Source organism: Dermatophagoides farinae, chromosome 2 (assembly GCF_024713945.1).
Source record: "Dermatophagoides farinae isolate YC_2012a chromosome 2, ASM2471394v1, whole genome shotgun sequence".
Classification (NCBI taxonomy): Eukaryota; Metazoa; Arthropoda; class Arachnida; order Sarcoptiformes; family Pyroglyphidae; genus Dermatophagoides; species Dermatophagoides farinae.
The window spans coordinates 67,036-88,734 of record NC_134678.1 but is presented as its reverse complement, the minus strand read 5'-3'; the positions used below and the strand labels follow the sequence as shown (position 1 = coordinate 88,734).

The 21,699-nt window shown below is 33.5% G+C and overlaps 7 protein-coding genes and 1 long non-coding RNA gene across 12 annotated transcripts; 4 read left to right on the top strand and 4 right to left on the bottom strand.

Annotated features, from left to right (window-relative positions):
* LOC124499635 (alpha-centractin) lies at positions 1-2,840 on the top strand. The gene is made up of 5 exons (XM_047063577.2): positions 1-390; positions 450-569; positions 632-790; positions 859-1,675; positions 2,002-2,840. Exons 1-5 carry the CDS (start codon positions 339-341, stop codon positions 2,741-2,743), a joined length of 1,890 nt encoding a protein of 629 aa, XP_046919533.1. The 5' UTR covers positions 1-338; the 3' UTR covers positions 2,744-2,840.
* Fatp1 (Fatty acid transport protein 1) lies at positions 2,729-6,890 on the bottom strand. Its single transcript, XM_047063525.2, has 6 exons — positions 5,486-6,890; positions 4,671-5,059; positions 4,383-4,583; positions 4,043-4,314; positions 3,793-3,985; positions 2,729-3,722 (listed from the first exon to the last, which is right to left on the bottom strand). Exons 1-6 carry the CDS (start codon positions 5,722-5,724, stop codon positions 2,974-2,976), a joined length of 2,043 nt encoding a protein of 680 aa, XP_046919481.2. The 5' UTR covers positions 5,725-6,890; the 3' UTR covers positions 2,729-2,973.
* On the top strand, positions 6,748-10,816 carry LOC124499601 (far upstream element-binding protein 1-like). 4 transcript variants are annotated; one of them, XM_075728397.1, is made up of 8 exons: positions 6,748-7,177; positions 7,235-7,316; positions 7,532-7,567; positions 7,655-7,821; positions 7,894-8,376; positions 8,438-8,831; positions 9,067-9,421; positions 10,669-10,816. In XM_075728397.1, exons 1-7 carry the CDS (start codon positions 7,130-7,132, stop codon positions 9,402-9,404), a joined length of 1,548 nt encoding a protein of 515 aa, XP_075584512.1. In that variant the 5' UTR covers positions 6,748-7,129; the 3' UTR covers positions 9,405-9,421; positions 10,669-10,816. The 4 variants fall into 4 exon arrangements, with proteins under 4 accessions (XP_075584512.1, XP_075584513.1, XP_075584511.1 ...); XM_075728398.1 differs by lacking the exon at positions 10,669-10,816 and adding an exon at positions 10,416-10,640; XM_075728396.1 differs by lacking the exon at positions 10,669-10,816 and adding an exon at positions 10,269-10,640.
* On the bottom strand, positions 10,559-14,959 carry LOC124499582 (nose resistant to fluoxetine protein 6). Of its 2 annotated transcripts, XM_047063512.2 has the most exons (9): positions 14,494-14,959; positions 12,811-12,971; positions 12,642-12,750; positions 12,052-12,562; positions 11,729-11,990; positions 11,468-11,664; positions 11,263-11,395; positions 10,868-11,197; positions 10,559-10,806 (listed from the first exon to the last, which is right to left on the bottom strand). In XM_047063512.2, the coding sequence occupies exons 1-9, from the start codon at positions 14,822-14,824 to the stop codon at positions 10,696-10,698; spliced, it is 2,145 nt and encodes a 714-aa protein (XP_046919468.2). In that variant the 5' UTR covers positions 14,825-14,959; the 3' UTR covers positions 10,559-10,695. The 2 variants fall into 2 exon arrangements, with proteins under 2 accessions (XP_046919468.2, XP_075584508.1); XM_075728393.1 differs by lacking the exon at positions 10,559-10,806 and having other exon boundaries at positions 10,980-11,166; positions 14,494-14,958.
* On the top strand, positions 11,241-13,193 carry LOC142597316 (uncharacterized). Its single transcript, XR_012832057.1, has 3 exons — positions 11,241-11,370; positions 11,453-11,678; positions 11,763-13,193. It is a non-coding gene; the product is annotated as an uncharacterized LOC142597316 (long non-coding RNA).
* Rop (Syntaxin-binding protein Rop) lies at positions 13,330-21,090 on the top strand. Its single transcript, XM_075728394.1, has 6 exons — positions 13,330-13,451; positions 18,107-18,608; positions 18,671-18,879; positions 19,042-20,256; positions 20,320-20,566; positions 20,620-21,090. Exons 2-6 carry the CDS (start codon positions 18,581-18,583, stop codon positions 20,679-20,681), a joined length of 1,761 nt encoding a protein of 586 aa, XP_075584509.1. The 5' UTR covers positions 13,330-13,451; positions 18,107-18,580; the 3' UTR covers positions 20,682-21,090.
* On the bottom strand, positions 16,497-18,128 carry LOC124499605 (serpin B11). Its single transcript, XM_047063544.2, has 2 exons — positions 16,967-18,128; positions 16,497-16,860 (listed from the first exon to the last, which is right to left on the bottom strand). Exons 1-2 carry the CDS (start codon positions 18,035-18,037, stop codon positions 16,540-16,542), a joined length of 1,392 nt encoding a protein of 463 aa, XP_046919500.1. The 5' UTR covers positions 18,038-18,128; the 3' UTR covers positions 16,497-16,539.
* RpL28 (ribosomal protein L28) lies at positions 21,010-21,692 on the bottom strand. The gene is made up of 2 exons (XM_047063569.2): positions 21,225-21,692; positions 21,010-21,161 (listed from the first exon to the last, which is right to left on the bottom strand). The coding sequence occupies exons 1-2, from the start codon at positions 21,570-21,572 to the stop codon at positions 21,075-21,077; spliced, it is 435 nt and encodes a 144-aa protein (XP_046919525.1). The 5' UTR covers positions 21,573-21,692; the 3' UTR covers positions 21,010-21,074.
* Between the last annotated feature and the right edge of the window lie 7 nt (positions 21,693-21,699).

Below are 21,699 nucleotides of genomic sequence, written 5' to 3'. Positions count from 1 at the left end.
TAACATGGTCATAATATCGTTTTTTATTAGGGTTCGGTTTTTGCCTGATGATTATTCTTGATTGATAATTTATCTGGATTTGGATTCATATTTTCATTCATCGTTGTTTTGTAACGATAAATGCTTAATTCAAGAATGTTATAGTTTGATATACGCTTAAACAGTTTAAAGAATATAATTTTGTATATAAGTTTTTTTTCATTCATGGTGTTGAATTCTGATTTATCCAAAAAAGGGGCGAAATTCTTCAATTCATTCTACTTGTTCATTCATATTATATACCAATAAATCGTCATAATCATCGATAATCAAAATCTATTCAAATCAATCAAACAAAAATGGATCTGCCTATGATGGTTAATCAGCCGGTTGTGATTGACAATGGATCAGGTATGATTTGAATTGAATTTATTGAAAAATAAAATAAAATAAAATTTGAACACTGTCAGGTGTCATCAAAGCCGGTTTTGCTGGTGATTCAATTCCTAAATGTATATTCCTTAATCTTGTTGGTCGTCCTAAACATATTCGTGTGATGGCTGGTGCTCTTGAGGGTGATTTTTTTATTGGTAAAAAAAATGAAAATTTCTCCCGGATCAAAATTAAATTTATAATTATCATTCATTTATAGGAAGACGAGCGGAAGAACATCGTGGTTTATTATCCATAAAATATCCAATGGAACATGGTATCGTTACCGATTGGAATGAAATGGAAAAGATATGGCATTATATTTATTCAAAAGAACAGCTGCAAACATTTTCGGAAGAACATCCAGTCCTATTGACAGGTTTGTTGTTTGTTTTTGATAATCATATCGATTGAATGATTTATTAATTTTTTATGGTTAAAAAATAGAGGCACCAATAAATCCAAGACAGAATCGTGAACGAACGGCAGAAATTTTTTTCGAAACATTCAATGTGCCGGCATTGTTCATATCAATACAGGCAGTGTTAAGTTTATATGCAACTGGTCGAACTACAGGTATTGTTTTGGATTCCGGTGATGGTGTGACACAAGCGGTGCCTATTTATGAAGGATTTGCCCTACCACTTTCGATAACCCGATCAGATGTGGCGGGTCGTGATGTAACTAGACATTTGAAATTATTACTCCGTAAAGAAGGTCTCGTATTCAATACGACGGCTGAATTCGAAGTGGTCAAAACTATCAAAGAGAAAATCTGTTTTCTAACCAGCAATCAACAACGAACATACGATGATCGAACTGTACCCGGTGGTACTGGTGAATTAGAGAATACTTCATATGTATTACCAGATGGTCGAACAGTGGAAATTGGTGTATTGCCACGACTTAGAGCGCCCGAAATTCTATTTCGACCCAGTATCATTGGTCATGAATTCGAGGGCGTTCATGAGATACTTATATCTAGTATCGAAAAAGCCGATATAGATTTGAGAAAAATTTTCTACCAAAATATTGTATTAAGCGGTGGTAGTACGCTATTCAAAGGATTCGGCGATCGTCTCCTGAATGAAGTGAGGAAGATTGGTCCAAAAGATCTTAAAATTCGTATCAGTGCTCCACAAGAACGGCTATATTCAACATGGATCGGTGGTTCTATATTGGCCAGTTTGGAATCATTCAAACGAATGTGGATCTCAAGAAAAGAATATGATGAAGAAGGCCTAAGAATTGTTCAGAAGAAAACGTTTTGATGTCCGAAGAGTTTTGAATCACTATCAAGTCACAATAGTTTTGATTACACATTCTATTCTATAACATTATTATTATGGAAATTATTTTACATTATTTCATAATTGCTGGTCGATGATTTTTTTAAAGAAAAAAAATTATAAAACAATAAAAAAATTGGCTAATTTTTTACGAAAAACAATCCGTTTTCAGCGATAGATGTCACTATGTTTGACATTGTGAATTCATTTCAACATAAAAAGTCAGCTGTTGAATTTATTGACAATTTCACATCCAATTCTTTTTTGATTTAGCCCATTCAATCAATATAATCATCATGAGACGACGAGGTTTAGGCGTTGGTGCCATTCATCGGCAGCAGAAAATTGATGCCAAATATCAGGAGATGAGTGCAACCATAGCCAAAGAACAGTTGGAAAAACTGTCACAACAATTCGAATCATTTCGTGGTAAACTTCAGGATTTTGCCGTCAGCCATAAAAAGGACATCAAAAAGAATCCAAATTTTCGTCGTGCATTTCAGAAAATGTGTGCCAACATTGGTGTCGATCCACTATATTCAAGTACGAATTTTTTCACCAAAATGCTTGGCGTTGGTGATATCTATTATGAATTGGCCGTCCAGATAACTGAGATTTGTGTGGCCTTAAATCATCGAACTGGTGGTATGATGGAAATCGAGGAATTATACAAACGATTGATAAAAACACGAAGTGTAACAAGTAAATCGGATGCTGATATTGTTCAAGAAGATGTTGTGAAAGCCATCGAAAAAATGTCAACATTGGGCACTGGAATACAGCTGGTTAAATGTCGTAATACATATGTGGTACAATCATTATCAAGTGAATTAAATATGGATCAAAATGAAGTGGTCAAATTGGCTCAAGAAAATGATGGTCATGTTACGGTGAAAGATCTAATGGATAAACTTGGTTGGCAAAGAAACCGAGCGGAAAAAGCTTTGAATGATTTAACAATGGATGCTATTGTTTGGCTTGATGAACCTGGATCGGCACGATCATCAACTATTTATTGGTTTCCAGGCTTTTATAAATTATAGAAATTTCATTTCATCATTATTTATTGGACAAAAAAAATTTAAATTTCGTCAAGTGCTTTATAAAGAGAATATGAATATGAATATATGAAGATGAATCAAATGGAGTGTAGTGTCTATATTATCATATTATCATCATTATATTATTATATTATGAAAATGCATCGGATCACAAACACTATGGCGCTATCGTCGAACACACTAAATTCGTATTGCTATCACAGACAGATTGTTTAGATTCGAATTTTGTTTTCAATTATTTGATTATACAATTGTTGATCAAGTGGAATGTATGTAAAATTTTTCGAGTCAAAAAAATATAACGGATCTTTCACCAGTTGTGGATCGAATCCTTGTTTACGATAAGTAACTTTATGCAATTTATGTGTTGAAGTTAATTCCAGTTGATCCACCAGACGTATGAAAACAGGTATGGAGAATATGGGCACTTTTTGACGTAATTTTTTCAACAAATCATTAACATCGACTGTACGATCATTATCTAGAATGGCAGCCATTCCTGCTTTGCCTTCACAACCAGGCACTTCAACACCATAAACAATACAATCGGCCAACTGAATTGTGTCACTGATAACTGCTTCCAATTCGGTTGTCGATATGTTTTCACCTTTCCATCGGAATGTATCACCACAGCGATCTTTAAAATAAATATAGCCAAATAGGTCCATGGTCAATAGATCGCCAGAAGCGAATGCACAATCTCCTTTTCGGAAAACATCATAGATGATTTTCTTCTTGGTGGCCTCTTTATTTGCATAACCATCAAAAGCTCTGGTTGGATCGGCAGTAATTTTACCAACAAATTCGCCCGTTTCACCCGGTTTAACACAAACACATAGACCATTTTTGTCACGAATTGGTTTGCCCGTATCTTCATCAATTCTAATCAATCGAGCTGGATATATTATCGGTGCAATCTGTGATATGAAACCACAAGCTCCTTCTTTATTATCCACGTTAACTAAACAGGAGACAAATATTATCATCATGATGATATGATAACAAATGCACTATTGATGGCTACTACTCACTCATATTAGCATTTCCTTCGGTTGAACCATACAATTCACCAATTTGTTTGATGTTGAAACGATTGACGAAATCTTTCCATATTTTCTGTCGCAAACCATTGCCAAACATTAAACGTACCGTGTGTTGACGATCACATGGTGATTCTGGTTGTGATAATAAATATCGACAAATTTCTCCAATGTACTGAGCTACCTATAAGCGATCCAAAAGTCAATCAATTATCAATAATCAAAATCAAAATACACTTACGGTGCATCGATATTTAATGCAATCTTTCCAAAAATTGGATGCAGAAAATTTGCCACGAATAGCAATAGTGTTGCCAAAAACAACTCCTTGACATGCGCCAATCGTGCCACCAGCAAGATGATATAATGGCAAGCATGTATAGAGGATATCGTCGGATTTAATATTGATCATGAATCTTGTAGCAGCACCCATATAGATAAAACGACTATTCTTTATTATTGCTGCTTTCGGTAATCCTTCCGTACCGGATGTATAAATGTATAGTAAACGATCTGATGAAAATGAGAAAAATGCAAAAGAGAAATGAGTTGGATTGGTTTTGTTGTTGCCCGAAACTTACCATTGAAAGAAACAGAATCGATACTTTTTTGTGGTGCTTCACTGGACATTTTATCCATTTCGATGTTCAAATTTTTGCAAAACACTTCTTTTCCTTGCCTCATCATATGATGATCATGATCATCATTTGAATTAACATTGAAACAATAGAATTTCATGTGATCATTTTTACTTTTCAAATCTTCACGAATTTCATCGACCGCTGAATGATTGCAACAATAGAAAATATATAATCAATCTGATCTGAAATCTAAAAATCTGTTTAATAATAATCTGGTAATGCACTGACCTTGAAATAATTCCGAGCTAAAAATCAATGCTTTACATTTGATTACGACCAATGAATGAATCAACGGGTTCATACGTTGATTGTTATTGATCAATGCAGAAACGATACCAGCTTTGGCTAGTCCAAGCCAAATAGCGACGTATTCAGGCCGATTTTCCATAAACAATGCTATCTCATCGCCTTTTTGAAAACCTTGCGCAAGAAAATAGTTGACAATTTTATTGGAAAATTCATCCACTTGTTTGAATGTCCATTGCTCATCCTGATAATGGAACAACGTTTTATTCGGTTGTGATGAACAAATTGATTGGAATATTTTCGGTACCGAACGATTCCCTCTTCGCATTCGAAATAGAAAGAAATTTATTCGTAAAAAACGAAGTAAGCTTCTACAAAACAAAAAAAAAGAAAGAAAAACAAAATAATAAATTGATTGACCTTAAACTTTGTTTGGAAGAAAAAAAAATTTGGACGAAAATAAATGAAGAAGAAAAAATATCAACTTGAATGTTGTTGAAAATAGTTGTATATATTAAATAATAATGAGAAGACGACCTTGGCCATCATGTTTGATCAAGTTTTTATTTTGTAGCGATAATCTTGATAACATAGTTTTAATTAATTAAAAATCTAGCTTAGTTCGACAAACAAATTTAGTGTAGTTTATTTATACATAGATCGATTTCATTTTCATTGGCCTATATTTTATTTTACATTCGAATCATGTCATCATAGATTGCAATGTTTGGTTTTGTTTTTTGGTGAAACTAAAAATAAATCTGAAATATGAATGATGATGAAAACAACAAACTTACATTGCATCACGGTAAATGGTCATCAGGACAACATAGCCATAAAGATACCAACTGCCACCAGTGAATGAATAGATTAAATAAAGGGTTGCCACAATAATTGATAATATGATCGATGCTGACCATTGATATAATGTCATCATACTCAATGAGCCGATTAGCCAATGAAATAAATGTTTGTTTCGTTTCGATAGACATGTCATCGAATTATATAACGAGGAGTTTAATTCTTGTTGCGACATTTTTAAATCTTTTTCAATCAATTTGAGAAATTCGTATGCTAAAATTACTGTTCACTGTCTTGTGTGATTTCAATATTTATATGACAGCACGGTTAATTTACAATCACGTGAAATCGTTAGGTGAAATGACAATTGATGATGAGCTTTGAAATTGAGGATATTTATTCATTTATCTATCGAAATTCATGATGTACATCCATCATCATTAGACACCATTCTGGTTATCTACACAAATGACGTTATCATAATCGAAATCATGGCGACATTTCATGATAATCAAACAAAAAATAAGGGTACATAGAAAAACAAGGTGGATCGAAGGTTAAATTGAAAAACTCGGTTTAACTCGCTGGTTTATTTTTCGAAGAAAAACGTTTTTTGTTTTTGTTTTGTTCCTCGTAACATTGAAACACACACCACATACAAGAACCAACGACAATCATGAAATGATGGAAATTTGGTGTGTGTGTGTGTGTGTGTGTTGTTTGCTTTCTTCGTTTGGCTATGAGGTTATTATTATTATTATCTTGTCCCCATCGATCGATCGTCGATAGCCACGCTTCTCGTCATCGTGTTCTCTTTTTCTTTTTATTTTTATTATCATCTCGTCATATTTGAAACAACGAAAGTGATTTTTTTACTTTCTCTCTCACTCTCTCTCATTTTTTAACGATTTTCAAATCATTTCTATCGGCTAGTTTCATATTTGATAATTGGTGCGAGAACAATTAAATATTTGAAGATCATCATGTTTGAATATTTCACTGCTTTGAACGATGATGAATGATAAGCTGACAAACAAACGATAAATATCCATTCGATTTATATTGCCACATTTTCCTCGTTGGTAAATTATTGGCTAATTAAATTGTGAATCTAAATCTAATGTACATCAAGATGTAATGACAAATCAAGTTAATCAATCAATCAAAAATAGTGAGATTAGTCGGACACCTTTAGCACACACACATGGCGTGATACGATTTGAATATGGTCCAAATAATAAGTTCACTTTGAACATTTGATCAAATACATGACATATATGATGAACAAAATTAAAATTAATCTAATCATCAAGGTTTTTTATGGAGGAAAAATTACTACCAAATCTGTACATCATTTCCAGAAATTTGGAACATTTGGATCATGATGTTTTTTTTCTCATCAATGTTTACCGTTTCTACACTGAATGTTCGCCTAGGTCGATATAGTTTATGAGCATTTTTCTTTATTTCTTTCTTTGACGCTCATCTTGAGTGTGTGTGTGAGCAAAGTGTGTGTTTCATTGCACCAGTTTCCTTCGATTTTCTCGTATTTCTGTGGACATTTGAGCTGTATTTTTTCCATTTTTTTACACAAGAATTCATATTCCATTTTGATTTTGATTTCATTATCAACGAAAATAATGGAATCAAATAATGCATTCAAAGAGGCACTATTACGTGCAAGACAGGTATGGAATCGTTAAATTTGATAGCGAATTCTATTCATTTTTTGTTCAATCAAATAGCTTGCTGCAAAAATATCACAACCAGGTACAGTGGGAGGAGGTGTTGGTGCAGCTGTTGGAATGAAAAGGCCGAACGATGATGGTAAGTCGATGAATGATAAGTTTCATTTAGCAAACATTGAGAAGCATTCAAATTTACAAAGAAATGATGAAAAGATGTATTTCAATAATGTCATTTTTTCATAAACTAGTGAATGCTAAATTATCAAAAGAATTCGCTAACACCATCCTTTATAACGATAGGTGGAGTTTGATAGTAGATCTTGTTACATTTTTTTTATTTTCTCTTTTTTGTAGATGCTGATTATTCTCCTGATGTCAAAAAAATTGATTGTAAATTGTTTTGGTTTTAAACTCTAATTTAATTTGTCATTAATGATTGTTTTTCTTTTTTGTTGTTGTTGTTTCCACAATCAAAAGTGGGATCAAAATTATCGGCGATGAAAAATGCACCGAAACCAATGAAAGATCAACTGTATCTAACTGGGACAATTTTTAATGGAGAAAAAATACTTGATCTTTTGATTCCAGGTAATAAAGTTGGTTTCGTTATTGGTAAAGGTGGTGAAATGATTCGCAATCTTCAGGTAGGTCAATTTTAATTTCAATCAATGTTTATTTGAATCATACTAATCATCATGTCGTCTTTTATGTTTTAGGAAAGGGCTGGCGTTAAAATGGTAATCTATCAGGAAACAAATGAAGTAGGGGATCGCGAAAAACAGTTACGAATCAGTGGTGCACCAGATAAAGTGGATCACGCCAAACAATTGGTGAATGATTTATTGGTGGAAAAAGAACTAGAATTAGCTAATCGATCATCGAAAAATAATAATAATACTAATAATATGAACAACAACAATAATAATAACAAACTTTTCACGCCACTCAATGAATATGGCTCAGCTAGAATCACCTATTTTGAGTATCCTGTTTCACCACAATTGATCGGTTTGGTCATCGGTAAGGGTGGTGAAACTATAAGAAAAATTCAAGCCGATTCCGGATGTAAAGTACAATTTGATACGACAAAAGTGGATGCACAAGGAAATAAAATCTGTCAATTCACCGGAACACAAGATGCAGTGAATAGAGCATTAGATATGGTCAAAGAAATTATCGACACTGTAACTGGTGGTCAGGTAATAATTGTCTTGATTTTCAATTTTTAGACTTGATTGCTAACTGCGAATTTTCGTTTAGGGTTCAATCGATGAGATTAGATTAGTGGTTCCCACCTCACGAACTGGTACAGTAATTGGTCGTGGTGGTGAAACGATTCGTGCATTGAAACAACAATCTGGTTGTAATATCGAATTGGATAAGAATTTTCAATCCGATAATGATGAAAAATGTTTCATTATTCGTGGTACGGCCGATAAGATTACTTATGCTCAACAATTGGTTACCGATAAAGTTGGTGGCCATGCAACGGTCTTGATGAATACATTGGCCAACAATCCAATGTATGCAGCGGCAGCAACGGCCGCAGCAGCTGCTAACAGTACTGATGGACAATATGGTTATCTCACCAATCAGATTTATGCCAATCAAATTGGTCAATCACAATATTATTGGCCACAAACATCATCTGATCGTAAGTTTGTTTTCTCTCACCCCACCCCCCTGTCATTCTCTATGTCTGTCATTGTCAGGCGTGCACAGCATTAGAGCCAAATAGTACAATTCATTTCTTCAATCAATACGCGGCTATTTGGTGTCAAGCTTGTGCTAAATGAATTCGGAACTGAGAATCATGAATCATTTTTCTAGTTTAATGATCAATGATTAATTAATTGATTTTTTTTCTGTTCTATAAACCCTTTTTATAGCCAAATCGGTTCAAGATCAATATGCGATGTGGGCCGCTTATTATGCACAATATTATCAACAAGCAAATGGTGCATCATCTGCTGCTACTGCTGCCCCTGATCCACAACAGCAACAGCAACAACAGCAGCAGCAGCAACAACAACAACAAGCGGCTTGGGCGGCCACTTCTGGACAAGATAATGAATCCGTTTATCAACAGTGGATCGAGTATTATAAAGCATGCGGCATGACCAAAGAGGCGGAAGCAATTGAACAAAAACTTAAAGAGTATAAAAACGCTAAAGCACATGGTAAAGATGACAATAATCATTCACATAATGGAAAATCGCCCAAATAATCCATTATCATGGCAAGGTAAATATTGAAAATTTTCTCTCATTCTATTTCTATATACATAAATCTCCCACAATTCGTTCTCTTGATCTCAAGATGTGAACATTTCTCTGTTATTTCCCACTTCCCATTATTGACGCGCTCAAAAGGCTTAGTATTATTTTGATTAGTTCAATTCAATTCAAATTAATCATGAACATATTTTTACAGTCGGATATAACTTTTTTTCCTCTTTTGAGGTTGTAACTGCCAAATGTAAATTATATATTGATTGATATAACAGTAGGTTTATTCTATTTTCAAGCGAGAAACAAAAAAACACAATCGGCCATAGGTAGGATATTTTTGAATTAAATGATTTTTATTGAAAATTATTATTTTTATATATTGATTGATTGATTGATTGATTATTTTTTTTATTTATTATCTCATATATCGCCGTGAGTATTTATTTGATTATATTGATTATTGAAATTGCATTATTTTTGATTTTGAACTTTAAAATATTTTCCAATTTGAAGTGAATTATTTTTTTCTTGAAATCAATCTTCATCTACCGACTGATTTTTGAAAAAAGAAAATTTCTGACACAGGTGATTTATATTATATCATTATTATCATTGATGATTGATTTATTTTATTTTTTATTGGATGATGATGATTATATTACGAGAAATTCATTTATAGATATATACCATTTATCTTTTGAATGTTTTTATTTTTATTCATTTTATTTTATTTCCATCAAAACAAAAAAAAATGCTTTACCGATTCATAATATTGATTTTTTGATTGCAATCGATTCCTTATTTTTCCTTTTTCAACAGTGAATTTTTTGCCCATTGATTTTTGATTGATTTATATACAGATCATTTACATTATACAGATCAATTGATTGATTGATTGATTTGATATTAATGATGAATTGAATCGATAAAATTATATTAAATTATTGCTTTAAAATATAATAAATGTCAAGAAGCATACATATGTATTCCCCTATATAATGATTCAGTTATTCATCCATTATGGTGGCCACTTTTTTCGGGATGGAAAATTGTCATCAATGTCAACATGCACACACACACAGACACATTCCATCATGCAGCGACGACACATCGAATCGAATCAAATCAAATCAAATCAATACTAAATTAGTTTACTCATCTCATTGATTTTTTTTAATATCTCATCTCATTAATTATAATAATAAAAATTAATTTCAATTCACAATAATAAATAATACTGTTGTCTTTTGGTTTTCTCAGAATTCTGGATTCCGTAAGTTGTCGTAATCATCGTTTCAAGAGAATTTTGCTTATCGTTATCAATGGATATTCGATGAATAAGGCAATCATTAGTGATGCTAAATATGTAACAATTATGTTGCTTATCGTGAAATAAAGCTATTGATTGTTAATTGAATCATTATTCAAAGTCATTAGTGATCAATTACGGCTCGCTTACCAATAGATATGGTGTGTACTCAAATGTTTGATTACGGCTGCCATAAAATATGGCTATTATGATTGGATTGAGTAGATATGCGCAGTATGCCAGACGACTTAATGGTATCCATAATTTCAATGAAAATAACGTCTGTACAAAACCGCCTTGGTCAGTGATCGATACGAATGTAATCCATGCTAAACCGACGGCAAATAGATTTCGCGATAATGAACTGTACATGGCAGCTGCCAATATCGTCGGTATTAAACCATTGTTTGCCGGTAACATACACATGACAATACCGAATGTAGCAGTCGCTGTGAATAACCAACCAGCAATCAATGTTTTCTTTATTTTGTTTGAGAAATGATTTGTTGGGGGGGGTTAGTGAATAATTTTCATCATCAACGAACCTTTGATAAGCGAACATCTCTTCTTGTTGTCATCATTTCATGTGCCAGCAATAGACCAATGATATATGGTCCAATACGACAATATGGCTTTATATAAACGTGTTTGTAGTACGAATTCATTATGTTGATATCTCTGTGTTGTTGATCAAAGGACAAATTAATCATGTCTGTTGTGTTGTGTTGTTTTTAGATTCAATGTGCTTACATTTTATCATTGAAATATGGAACTGCTGGATATTGGTTAACATAGGTCATTATACTGGTGATGATTATTGAGCCAAAAAGAATGAGTAAAATCAAAGTCATTCCTAACCATCGTTTTCGAATGAGCAAGATGGCCAATAATGGTGATATGAGAAAGAATTGCATATCTACTGCTGAATACCAAGAATGGCTTAAACACTGAAACCAGTAATGTAAGTTTGATCAAATGCAATAAATAAATAGAAATAATAGAAATAATTACCATGTTTTCCGTTTGAATAAAATTATGAACATAGAATAGATTGAGAAACCATCGATTTCTACACCAATGATCGAACATAACGGTCGATCCTAACCATTCCGGTCCATTACCAAGATATCGTAGAACGGTTGTACTAAAAAAAATCAAAAACATCATGGTTGGTGTCATGCGGATATAACGATTCAAGTAGAATGTCTTGAGATTCAAACGAGATGTATCGGCTGACATTGACCGGACAAGACTATGCATGACTAGATAACCGCTGATTGATGGATTGGTTAATTTATTGAATACACACCAGTGATCAAATGAATATCATTTACCTGATGAAGAAAAAAATATCGACGGAAAATGTTCCATTCAATAGGAATATTTCGAGAATATTGTACACTTTGTATTTAATGTCGAATGGATTACTGAAATTGATCCATATCGATGAGAATGACATTGAATGTTGGGCAATGATCCAGAACATTGCTAGGAATTTCAGTCCATGAAACACATTGATCGATTCACCACCGGTAACCTGAAATAATTTCTGCCAATTTTGTTTGGTTGAAAATGCTAGCAGAATTTTCTCATCCGTTGTCGGTTCTCTGGACAATGATTCATTACTATTCTGTGATTCTAATTTCGTAATCATTGCATATGATTCACCATTCGTCTTGAATTTCAAATTATAATGATCGAATATTGTGCCCATAATGGCCAATAAAACGAAAATGAGGCATATCGCAACGAATATGCCCAAACCGAATGGATTTTCGGTTTCATCATTTTTTTCAACACAATTGGACACTTTGATTTCCAATTCCGGCACAAACATTATCGATACTATAGAATAATTGTTATTCATCGATTATTGATTATTGATCATTGATTAATGACAATGGCCATTCAATCGCATACTTACACTGTCTGGCAATGGCTTCGATTTCTTCCTGTGAACATGTGGATGGTAGACAAACACCTAATTTGGCCGAAACCGTTTCGTACATAATATGATCGAATCCGGAAATATTCTATTGATTAAACACAATCGATGAATGAAAATGATTGGAAATTTATCATTAAATTCTTACTGATAAAACTGTTATTAAATTATTGGGAATCGATATATAAACGGTACAATATTTTCCCGAAAATGATTCACTTGATGTTGTCACACATTCACTGAATTGTCCAAGATTAGTGAATCTACCTTCCAATAATCCACTTGTTAATCGTCCATTCGAATCGATCACTAATCAATTGGGAAAATTATTAATTAGTAAAATCAATTTGGTGGGATGTTTGTCATTTTTGATCTGCAATTAATTTCCATTTTCCACTCACTTTCACTTTCTAAAAAAGCATGTAATTTTTGTGGCTGCCCTGAAGGCGGCACACACATAACAATCATGGGTTTTTTTCTATAATCGCCTTTAGCGTTATCATTTTTTGTCTGAATAATAAAATGAAAAAGTGAAAACGAAATTGTTTTTTTCGTTTGGTCATCGACCTTTTTCTTGGAAAACAAAATTCATTGTGTCCAAGTGGATATGTTTTTCTACGAATTCTATCTGTCTTTTTCTTTGAAAGTTTTTTTCGAAGCCAGACACACACACACACACACACAAACACAAACACACACATAAACGAATAACAGCTAGGTTCGTTCACACGAATCAATTTCCATTCATCCATCTCCGGCATATTCACAAACACTTGCACATGCAAACAGGTATGTAATTTTCAATGTCGGCCGAATAATGAACCTTGTTTGTGTTGTCTCATCGATCTGTCGAAAAAAGCCGGCGCGCGCGTGTTGTTTTGTTTTAGTCCAAGTTTTTTCGTATCGTGCGCTTGTCAGTCAAGTTTGTTTTTTTGTGAAAAAAAAATTCTCAAACACGAATAAATCACTGTGGTTGTGAAAACAAGATGAAAGGACATTGAACGCGAATGAATATAAATCGATCGAAAACTGAAATTGAAACAAAAACAGCAGCAGCAGTGGAAAAACTGTGTCAATATATCTGAACATTGAATTCGCAATTCGTAGAAATTTACCCTCAAATTCTCCAATGTGATCGTTAAAAATCATTTTTTTCATACAAGTTGTCGATACGTTTTTTTGTGTCGTGCAGTGAACTTTAATTCACATCTCATCATATTTGTGAAAAAGATTAATTAATCAATTTATTTATGATGATGAGAAAGGATTGATCAAATGAATTTACTCAATTTACTCAATGCTCACAACACCACATCCGGACCGCTTCACTGTCATTCTCAATGTATGTATGTGTTATGTTTTTTCAAGTTGGTTAATTTTTAAAACAATTTTATAATTATAATGTTCTCTCTATGTGTGTGTGTGTGTGTGTTTTGTAAAACCTTTTTGTCGACTCTATTCATTATTATTATTAACCGTGAACAAAATTTTGACAGGTTCTCAAATGTCATTTTCTCTTTCTCTCTCTCTCATGATAAACACTCATTGATGGTTCAGGCATTTGAAAAATTTTCTTTCGGACCTTTCATCTTTGGTCCCTCTCTCTCTCTCTCTCTGTTGTTTGAGAACCTTGGACCGTCTTAATTACATTACATTTCATTTTTCATTCACAATATTTATGGCCCCATCATTCACATTGACGGTAGCAGTATCATAAACAATCATCAAATTGCCGGTATCAATCAAAGTGAAAAAACTTTTTTTTTCACCAGTAATAATAACACAACACCCTTTCCATATTTTTTTTCACAAAATTCATGTTCAAACTTACTTTTCATGGCATAATGTTTCCGTTTTCGAGCATCGCCAATCAACTGTTTCAATGATGAATGACATTGACCATGATGATCATTCCAATGAGATTGAGATAGAATCATTTGAAGAACATTTAGAATTTGTGAATTATGTTGATTCCATATTTTGATCACATCGATAGGTCGTTGTTGTTGATTGATTGAGTCACTGTTTGTTTCTTGTTCACCATTAATAGCCAGCGTGGAATCGGGATTACAAATCATCATGATGATGATCATTATCGATATGCTCAAATTTGCTCGTTTCAATGTCATAATTGAACCAAACATTTGTGACACACCACACATGGATCGTTTAAATTTATAGCGAATGAATTTTGAATAAATTGAATTAAATTCTTTTGTCGAATTTATTATTGAAATAAAACTTGTGTCCAATTGTAATGAATGTTCTGGAATGATTGACCAGAAACGGTTGCAAAAACATTCTTTTAAATAGTCTCTCTTCATGTGTGTGTATGTTTGTAATCATCATTCATTTATTGGCATTTCATTCATTTAAACATTTACACACACAACTAATTCAAACTAAGAATTTCATTTAGGGCTGACCATAATTTTTTCCTTCTTTTTCCTCCTCTTTTTTTTATTGGCGGGAAACTTTGAAATGTATCGAAAGTGAAAGTGAAAAAATCAAGAAAGAATGTAAGTTGGTTGTTATTTAGCATGTAAAAAAAACCATACCGCCTCAACATCAATGACCATGATAATGATGATGATGATGAGAAAAAATTGTTCGTTTGAAGGATGATACCACCACCATCAGTGACCAACAAACAAAAACAAGTGAATGGTTTTCATTAACAAAGAAAAAGCATCAATTTATTGTTGTTGATGGTGATGATGATGATGATGATGATTACAAGGAACCAAGTTGTTGCCACCCATTTTGGGACGGTCACTTGATGAATGAAGAAACATTTTCATTTTTCCAGGTTTTATTCATTCATTGATTCAACTACCAGTGTTATTCCACGAGCATCATCATGCTATCATTTACTGTAAATTGAAATTTTGTTTTGTTTTTTATTACAAATCAAAATGATTATCTAAATCAGTCAGTTGTTTTTTAATTCTGGAATGAAGCCTTCAAGGTCATTGTCAAGTAACACTGATTATTATTATTTAAACACCAGGATTGATTCGATGAATGCCTCGTCGACAGGTTGATGATCTTTTGTACATTCGTACATTTAACAAATTCCTTTTTTCATACTAGAAAGAAAAAACAATTTCATGTTTGATGTTTCAGTCAATTAGTCATTTGAAAAAATAACCAACTTTAAATCCAATGATGAAAATAATAGCCAATTGATGATTACGATCATCAGGAAATCGATAAATGACGACAATGATGACCATGGTGGTTGTTATCTTGAAATAAACGAAAACCTGCTTCGTTTGACAGTTATATGCATATATACAGCTATATTATCTTGTTATCATCGTTATAACTGTAAAATTTGAATTTGATTAATAACACATACTCTATACTTGTTCTTGGTTGATCGATAAAACCAGAAAAGATCATTTATTTAGTTTCGGAAGGGTTTGCCTTGAACCTGGCAAACACACAGGTGTCATTATCATTGAATGGTGCTGGGTGGATAATTCGAAAATGAAATTGGATGTAATTTATAGCCTTGTTTACGTGATCACCATTATCATCATCATCACTTTATTATCGAATACTTTTTTCAATCCATCACACACACACACAAGATGTGTTATTGGCAGAAAAGAACTTGATTCAGAGATTATCATCTGATTATTATTATACACACCTTTCTCTGGAATGGAATATTTAAAAAGGTGCACGCGCGCGCCTTTGATTTGAATTGGATAATTTGCATTTTTTCCATCGAAAACATACATGTAATGTAAGTCATCATTTATTTATTACTCGGAAAAACACGAGAATAACGTTGAACTGATAATGTAACTGAGTGTCACACGATGATGAATAAATTCATTTTTTATTTTTAATTATCCAAGCATTTATGTTATGATTGACTGGACGATGTTGAATCGATGGATATATTATCGAGAAACGATTTCTGATCACTTTCGGCCAATAATTGTGTAATTTCTTCATTGCTCAGATCTTGTTCACGTACCACTTCAAGAATTTGGGTTGGATCGGCAAAAACACCCATAAAACAAACGACACCAGTTATTTTATCCAATATCAAAAATATAAATGGATGATTGGCCTTAAATTTGACCCTTTTATTTTCCGAATGTTCTTTACTCAATGACAAGGATTGTGTTGTATCAGCATTCTCGATCTGTTTTTGTTTGACAAAACGACTTGTTTCATGAGACTGTGTGTGTGGTTGTTGTTGTTGTCGTGAATGAATAAATTATCATAATGAGATTATCATGGATTGATTGATTGATTGATGGCAACACATGAAAACATGAACATACCTTACTAGTGTATTGATGTGAACCTCTTTCATCCACTAGAATGAATGCTTTATGTACTAGCTTTGTGAGATGTATACGTTGGTCATTGGCACAAATTCCATTCAATTGTGCTGTTTCAGGGTCATAAATGGATCTGGCACCCATTTGTTTGACTGACCGTTGCAATGATACTTTATGGGCTTCCAATGCAAATCGAGGAATGGTCAATTCGGTCAATGATTTTGGTTGGTTTTGTAAGTTCCAAAATAATTGCAACAATTTATCTGCATTCAATTTATCGACCAATGTAATTGCCTCAGTAGTGATTGATTCGGGCATGATGAGCACCATTCGAATATCACTCGATGCATATGCTATTGATACGGTTTGTGCTTGTAATTGTTCATCATAATAATAACGATGATAACCAAGATGCGACATCATATCGATTTGTACAGTTTTCGAACCTGATCCATAATGGAATTGTTCTTTATGAATGTCACCGAATTTGAAAAGCCAATAACCACGAAAAAATACAGCATTGGAAATGACCAATTTCACTTGGCTGTCGTCATCCTGAAGATCTTTGTGGCTAATAACACCTTCGATAACACCATCGGTCATTTCATATGCATCCTTATTAATCATATAGATTGCTTCATTAATTTTCGAGAAATCGATCGGTTTCGGTTTGATTTCGAATATACTTTTCACTTTTTCCAGATATTCTGGACGCAACTTCATACGATGATCTACGTAGATGACCGTACCGTAAACCATAATTTCGTGATTGCTTTTGATTATCCATTTGATTAGATTGATCAATTCTTTGTATTTGGTCGGTTGGTTAAAATCTTTCAAACAAAGCATATCTTCTAGCTGTGTTTCGGTCATACCTTTTGCACCGACCAGAAGCATCACTAATGAATTGAACACTTCCAATGGTGAGAAACACATGTTTTTCGAATCATGTTGATGACGACTGGCAAACATTTTAAACAATTTGAATGCAAACTGATTCATCGAATTAATTAGCGTCATTTTGAAGCCCAAACTTTTATTGAACACACCATTATTGATTGCCGCATCCATTTCTTTTCTTTTTCGATCGATACAATTTCATTTCATTCATTTCATTCAACATTTATTTATCAAAATTAGTTGGCAATAGCAATTCCATAATTAAATTTTTTCCAATTTTAAACAATTCATGCGAATGCGCATGATAAATTCCATCATTATTGCTATTTGCGACAATACAGAATTGGAACATTAATCATTGGCTACTATATATTTGATTACTGGGTTCCCAGATAACATGATATAGCATTTTTATTCCTCAAAATTATTATTCCATGTTGTGTAATGATGATGACTGCCCTCTGCATAATGGATAGTTTGATGATCTGCTGATCTATAAGTGTGCTGCTGCTGCTGCCGCTGCTGCTGGTTGTAGTGGTGGCTATATATATGTTTGTTGAGACAATCCCCTGTCATTTCTCGGCGAGTCTGTCATCATTTTTTTCAATAACAACAAAAACAAAAACAACAACAAAACGAAATTATCAAATTACCGTTTTGGTCATCATCAATTCATCAATTGTTGCATCTTCTATCTGTTAATCATTTGTGAATATGGCTCTAAAACTTTTGGTTGGCCAAAGTAAGTCTAGTTCGAATAAAAATGTTTTGTTGATGCTAAATTTGGCCTTTATTGTGAAACAGAGATTATGAACGATGTTGTTCGTGCTAGCCGAAAGAAAGGCGAATGGAAAGTATTGATTGTTGATCAACTTGGAATGAGAATGATCTCATCATGCTGTAAGATGCATGAAATTGCCACAGAAGGTATTACCATTGTTGAGGATGTTGGAAAGAAACGTGAACCATTACCCAATATGGACGCCATTTATCTCATTTCGCCGATGGATAGGGTATGCTATTGAATGTGGCTATTTTACTCTAAATGATCTGATTTGTTTGTTGTTTTTTTTTGTCCATTTTAAATTCCATTGTCAATTTCATCGATGATTGATAGGAGGTAAGATACTTTGTTGTTTTCATTCATTAATGATTGATTGTTGGTCTGTTTTCAGTCGATTCGATTATTGCAACAAGATTTTCTCAGCACTCGTTGTGCACTTTATCGAGCAGCACATGTATTTTTCACCGAAACATGTCCGGACGATCTATTTAATGAATTATCGAAAAGTCCTTGTGCAAAACATATTAAATCACTGAAGGAGATAAACATTGCTTTTCTTCCATACGAATCACAAGTATATTCATTGGATTCGGCCGAAGCCTTTTCAATGTTTTTCAGTCCCAACAAAGCAATGATACGTTTACAAGCACAAGAAAGATTGGCTGAACAATTGGCCACATTGTGTGCAACGCTTGGTGAATATCCCAGTATTCGTTTTCGTTCGGATTTCGAACGAAATATTGAATTTGCAAATGCTGTGCAACAGAAATTGGATGCATACAAAGCGGATGAACCGACCATGGGCGAAGGGCCAGAAAAAGCACGTTCACAATTGTTAATAATCGATCGAGGATTCGATTGTGTGTCACCATTATTACATGAACTCACATTCCAGGCAATGGCCTATGATCTATTGAACATTGAGAATGATGTTTATAAATTCGAAATTCAACAGGCAAATGAAATTCGTGAAAAGGAAGTTCTTCTCGACGAAAATGATGAAATCTGGGCCGAATTACGTCATCAACATATTGCTCTAGTCTCACAAAATGTAACGAAACAATTGAAAAAGTTCGTCGAAAGCAAACGAATGAATACCAGTGACAAAACTAGTCTCAAAGATCTGTCGCAAATGATTAAAAAGATGCCGCAATATCAAAAAGAACTGAGCAAATATTCCACACATTTGCATCTGGCTGAAGATTGTATGAAACGTTATCAAGGATATGTGGATAAATTGTGTCGAGTCGAACAGGATTTGGCTATGGGCACCGACGCCGAAGGTGAAAAAATCAAGGATCCAATGCGAAATATTGTTCCCATTTTGTTGGATCAGAATTTCGAAATTTTCGACAAAATCCGTATCATTCTGCTTTACATTCTTTCGAAAAATGGTATTAGCGAAGAGAATCTAACCAAATTGATTCAACATGCACAGATTCCAGTATCGGACAAATCGATCATAACAAATATGAGTCATTTAGGAGTAAATATTGTAACCGATGGTAGTCGTCGTAAAGTATATCAATATCCTCGTAAAGAACGAATTACGGAGCAAACTTATCAGATGTCGCGATGGACACCGGTCATCAAAGACATTATGGAGGTATACAAATGCTTTAACATTAACATGTGACTTATAAAGTGTTTGTTATTGTTATTCATATAGGATGCAATCGAAGATAAATTGGACCAGAAACATTTTCAGTATTTACCTGGACGTGGTGCACCCACTAGTTATGGGCGTCCAGCACCCACCAGTATGCGTTATGGTCATTGGCACAAAGAGAAAAATTCATTGAATATCAAAAATGTTCCTCGTTTGATTGTTTTCATATTGGGTGGTGCAACATATTCCGAAATGAGATGTGCTTATGAAGTGACTACAGCATCAAAGAATTGGGAAGTCATTATCGGTATGTTGAAATGTTTTGAATTTGATTCACTCATTCATTCATTCATTAACTAGGAGGCGATCACCTAATGATGCCATCAAGTTTTCTTGAAGATTTACGTTCGCTGAACAATTGAAACACCCACCGGATTCGTCGTTTTTAATATATAGTCCTTTCTTTCTGTTGTTTTATTTGACAAATTCACATTTGATAACATTCATTCATTTTTGTTTGTTGCTATATAGAAAATAGATGTTGCATTCTATTTGATTGATTTGCGATGTGCACACAAATTGTTTTCCTCCTCAACATGACTAATCAATGAACAATCATTCGTTTTTTTCGTTGTTGTTTCTACATTTATCTACATTAGAACATTAACGGTGGTTATATATCATCTGATGATATATCAACAGATGTTTGTGAGTGTGTATGTAAAATGGTTTGCAGTGAAAAGTAAAAAATTTAGAAAGAAAAAGTTGTTTTATTTATTCATGAAAAACTTCAATTACATTTCTATATTAAAAGATTATTCTTTCTTCTTCGATTGACGAGTCTTTTTGGAATTTTTGATGCGCTGTGCTCGTAGCAATGCACTGGCTTTTCTCAATACGACCTAAATTTGAATTTTAGTCAAAATTAGTTTTTGTACTTTAAATTTAAGGTGTTGATGACTTACGTTTTTCAAATCGTTCCGATAATTTTGCTTGTTGACAAATTGTTTGATGTTTCGTACGGTACGTCGAGCATTACGATTCATGACCACACGATTCAATGATTTGGCCGGTTTGTTTTGATTTGCTCGTTTCTTGTAAACCATCACAACGCCTTTACCCGATGGATTTTCCTGTACACTCAATGCTCGTCGTTGAATTGTTCCTTGAAATCGAGGTTTGTAAAGACCTTTTGGATTTAATGGATCGGTGCTAAAATGATGGTTCACACCACGACGTTTCAGCAAATAGCATGAACTATTTCGGGTGATCAACCAATTCAAGTCGGACGAAGTATTTAAACCAGAAACCATTTTTGAAATCGTCAAAATAAACAGAATTTACGAGCCAAAAATAACAGAATTTCAACAAATGATGATGAAAACTCACACCACACACACAGCCACAGAAAGGAAGAAAAGGAAGCCAAACAACGTGTGT

What these genes read in the sequence shown, in the direction of transcription:
- Fatp1 (XM_047063525.2), bottom strand. Translation starts at nt 5,724, where the DNA reads ATGTCGCAACAAGAATTAAACTCCTCGTTATATAATTCGATGACATGT. An exon ending in GCATTAAATATCGATGCACC is followed by an intron (nt 3,986 to 4,042) that starts GTAAGTGTATTT and finishes GATCGCTTATAG; the next exon opens with GTAGCTCAGTACATTGGAGA. An exon ending in CGAAGGAAATGCTAATATGA is followed by an intron (nt 3,723 to 3,792) that starts GTGAGTAGTAGC and finishes TCTCCTGTTTAG; the next exon opens with TTAACGTGGATAATAAAGAA.
- LOC124499605 (XM_047063544.2), bottom strand. Translation starts at nt 18,037, where the DNA reads ATGGATGCGGCAATCAATAATGGTGTGTTCAATAAAAGTTTGGGCTTC. An exon ending in CACATCAATACACTAGTAAG is followed by an intron (nt 16,861 to 16,966) that starts GTATGTTCATGT and finishes CCACACACACAG; the next exon opens with TCTCATGAAACAAGTCGTTT.
- LOC124499635 (XM_047063577.2), top strand. Translation starts at nt 339, where the DNA reads ATGGATCTGCCTATGATGGTTAATCAGCCGGTTGTGATTGACAATGGA. An exon ending in TGTGATTGACAATGGATCAG is followed by an intron (nt 391 to 449) that starts GTATGATTTGAA and finishes GAACACTGTCAG; the next exon opens with GTGTCATCAAAGCCGGTTTT. An exon ending in ACATCCAGTCCTATTGACAG is followed by an intron (nt 791 to 858) that starts GTTTGTTGTTTG and finishes GTTAAAAAATAG; the next exon opens with AGGCACCAATAAATCCAAGA.
- Rop (XM_075728394.1), top strand. Translation starts at nt 18,581, where the DNA reads ATGGCTCTAAAACTTTTGGTTGGCCAAA. An exon ending in AAAACTTTTGGTTGGCCAAA is followed by an intron (nt 18,609 to 18,670) that starts GTAAGTCTAGTT and finishes ATTGTGAAACAG; the next exon opens with AGATTATGAACGATGTTGTT. An exon ending in TCATTTCGCCGATGGATAGG is followed by an intron (nt 18,880 to 19,041) that starts GTATGCTATTGA and finishes GTCTGTTTTCAG; the next exon opens with TCGATTCGATTATTGCAACA.
- RpL28 (XM_047063569.2), bottom strand. Translation starts at nt 21,572, where the DNA reads ATGGTTTCTGGTTTAAATACTTCGTCCGACTTGAATTGGTTGATCACC. An exon ending in ATCGGAACGATTTGAAAAAC is followed by an intron (nt 21,162 to 21,224) that starts GTAAGTCATCAA and finishes ATTCAAATTTAG; the next exon opens with GTCGTATTGAGAAAAGCCAG.
- LOC124499582 (XM_047063512.2), bottom strand. Translation starts at nt 14,824, where the DNA reads ATGTGTGGTGTGTCACAAATGTTTGGTTCAATTATGACATTGAAACGA. An exon ending in GAAACATTATGCCATGAAAA is followed by an intron (nt 12,972 to 14,493) that starts GTAAGTTTGAAC and finishes CCAATTGATTAG; the next exon opens with TGATCGATTCGAATGGACGA. An exon ending in ATTTAATAACAGTTTTATCA is followed by an intron (nt 12,751 to 12,810) that starts GTAAGAATTTAA and finishes TTTAATCAATAG; the next exon opens with AATATTTCCGGATTCGATCA.
- LOC124499601 (XM_075728397.1), top strand. Translation starts at nt 7,130, where the DNA reads ATGGAATCAAATAATGCATTCAAAGAGGCACTATTACGTGCAAGACAG. An exon ending in CACTATTACGTGCAAGACAG is followed by an intron (nt 7,178 to 7,234) that starts GTATGGAATCGT and finishes TCAATCAAATAG; the next exon opens with CTTGCTGCAAAAATATCACA. An exon ending in TGATGTCAAAAAAATTGATT is followed by an intron (nt 7,568 to 7,654) that starts GTAAATTGTTTT and finishes CACAATCAAAAG; the next exon opens with TGGGATCAAAATTATCGGCG.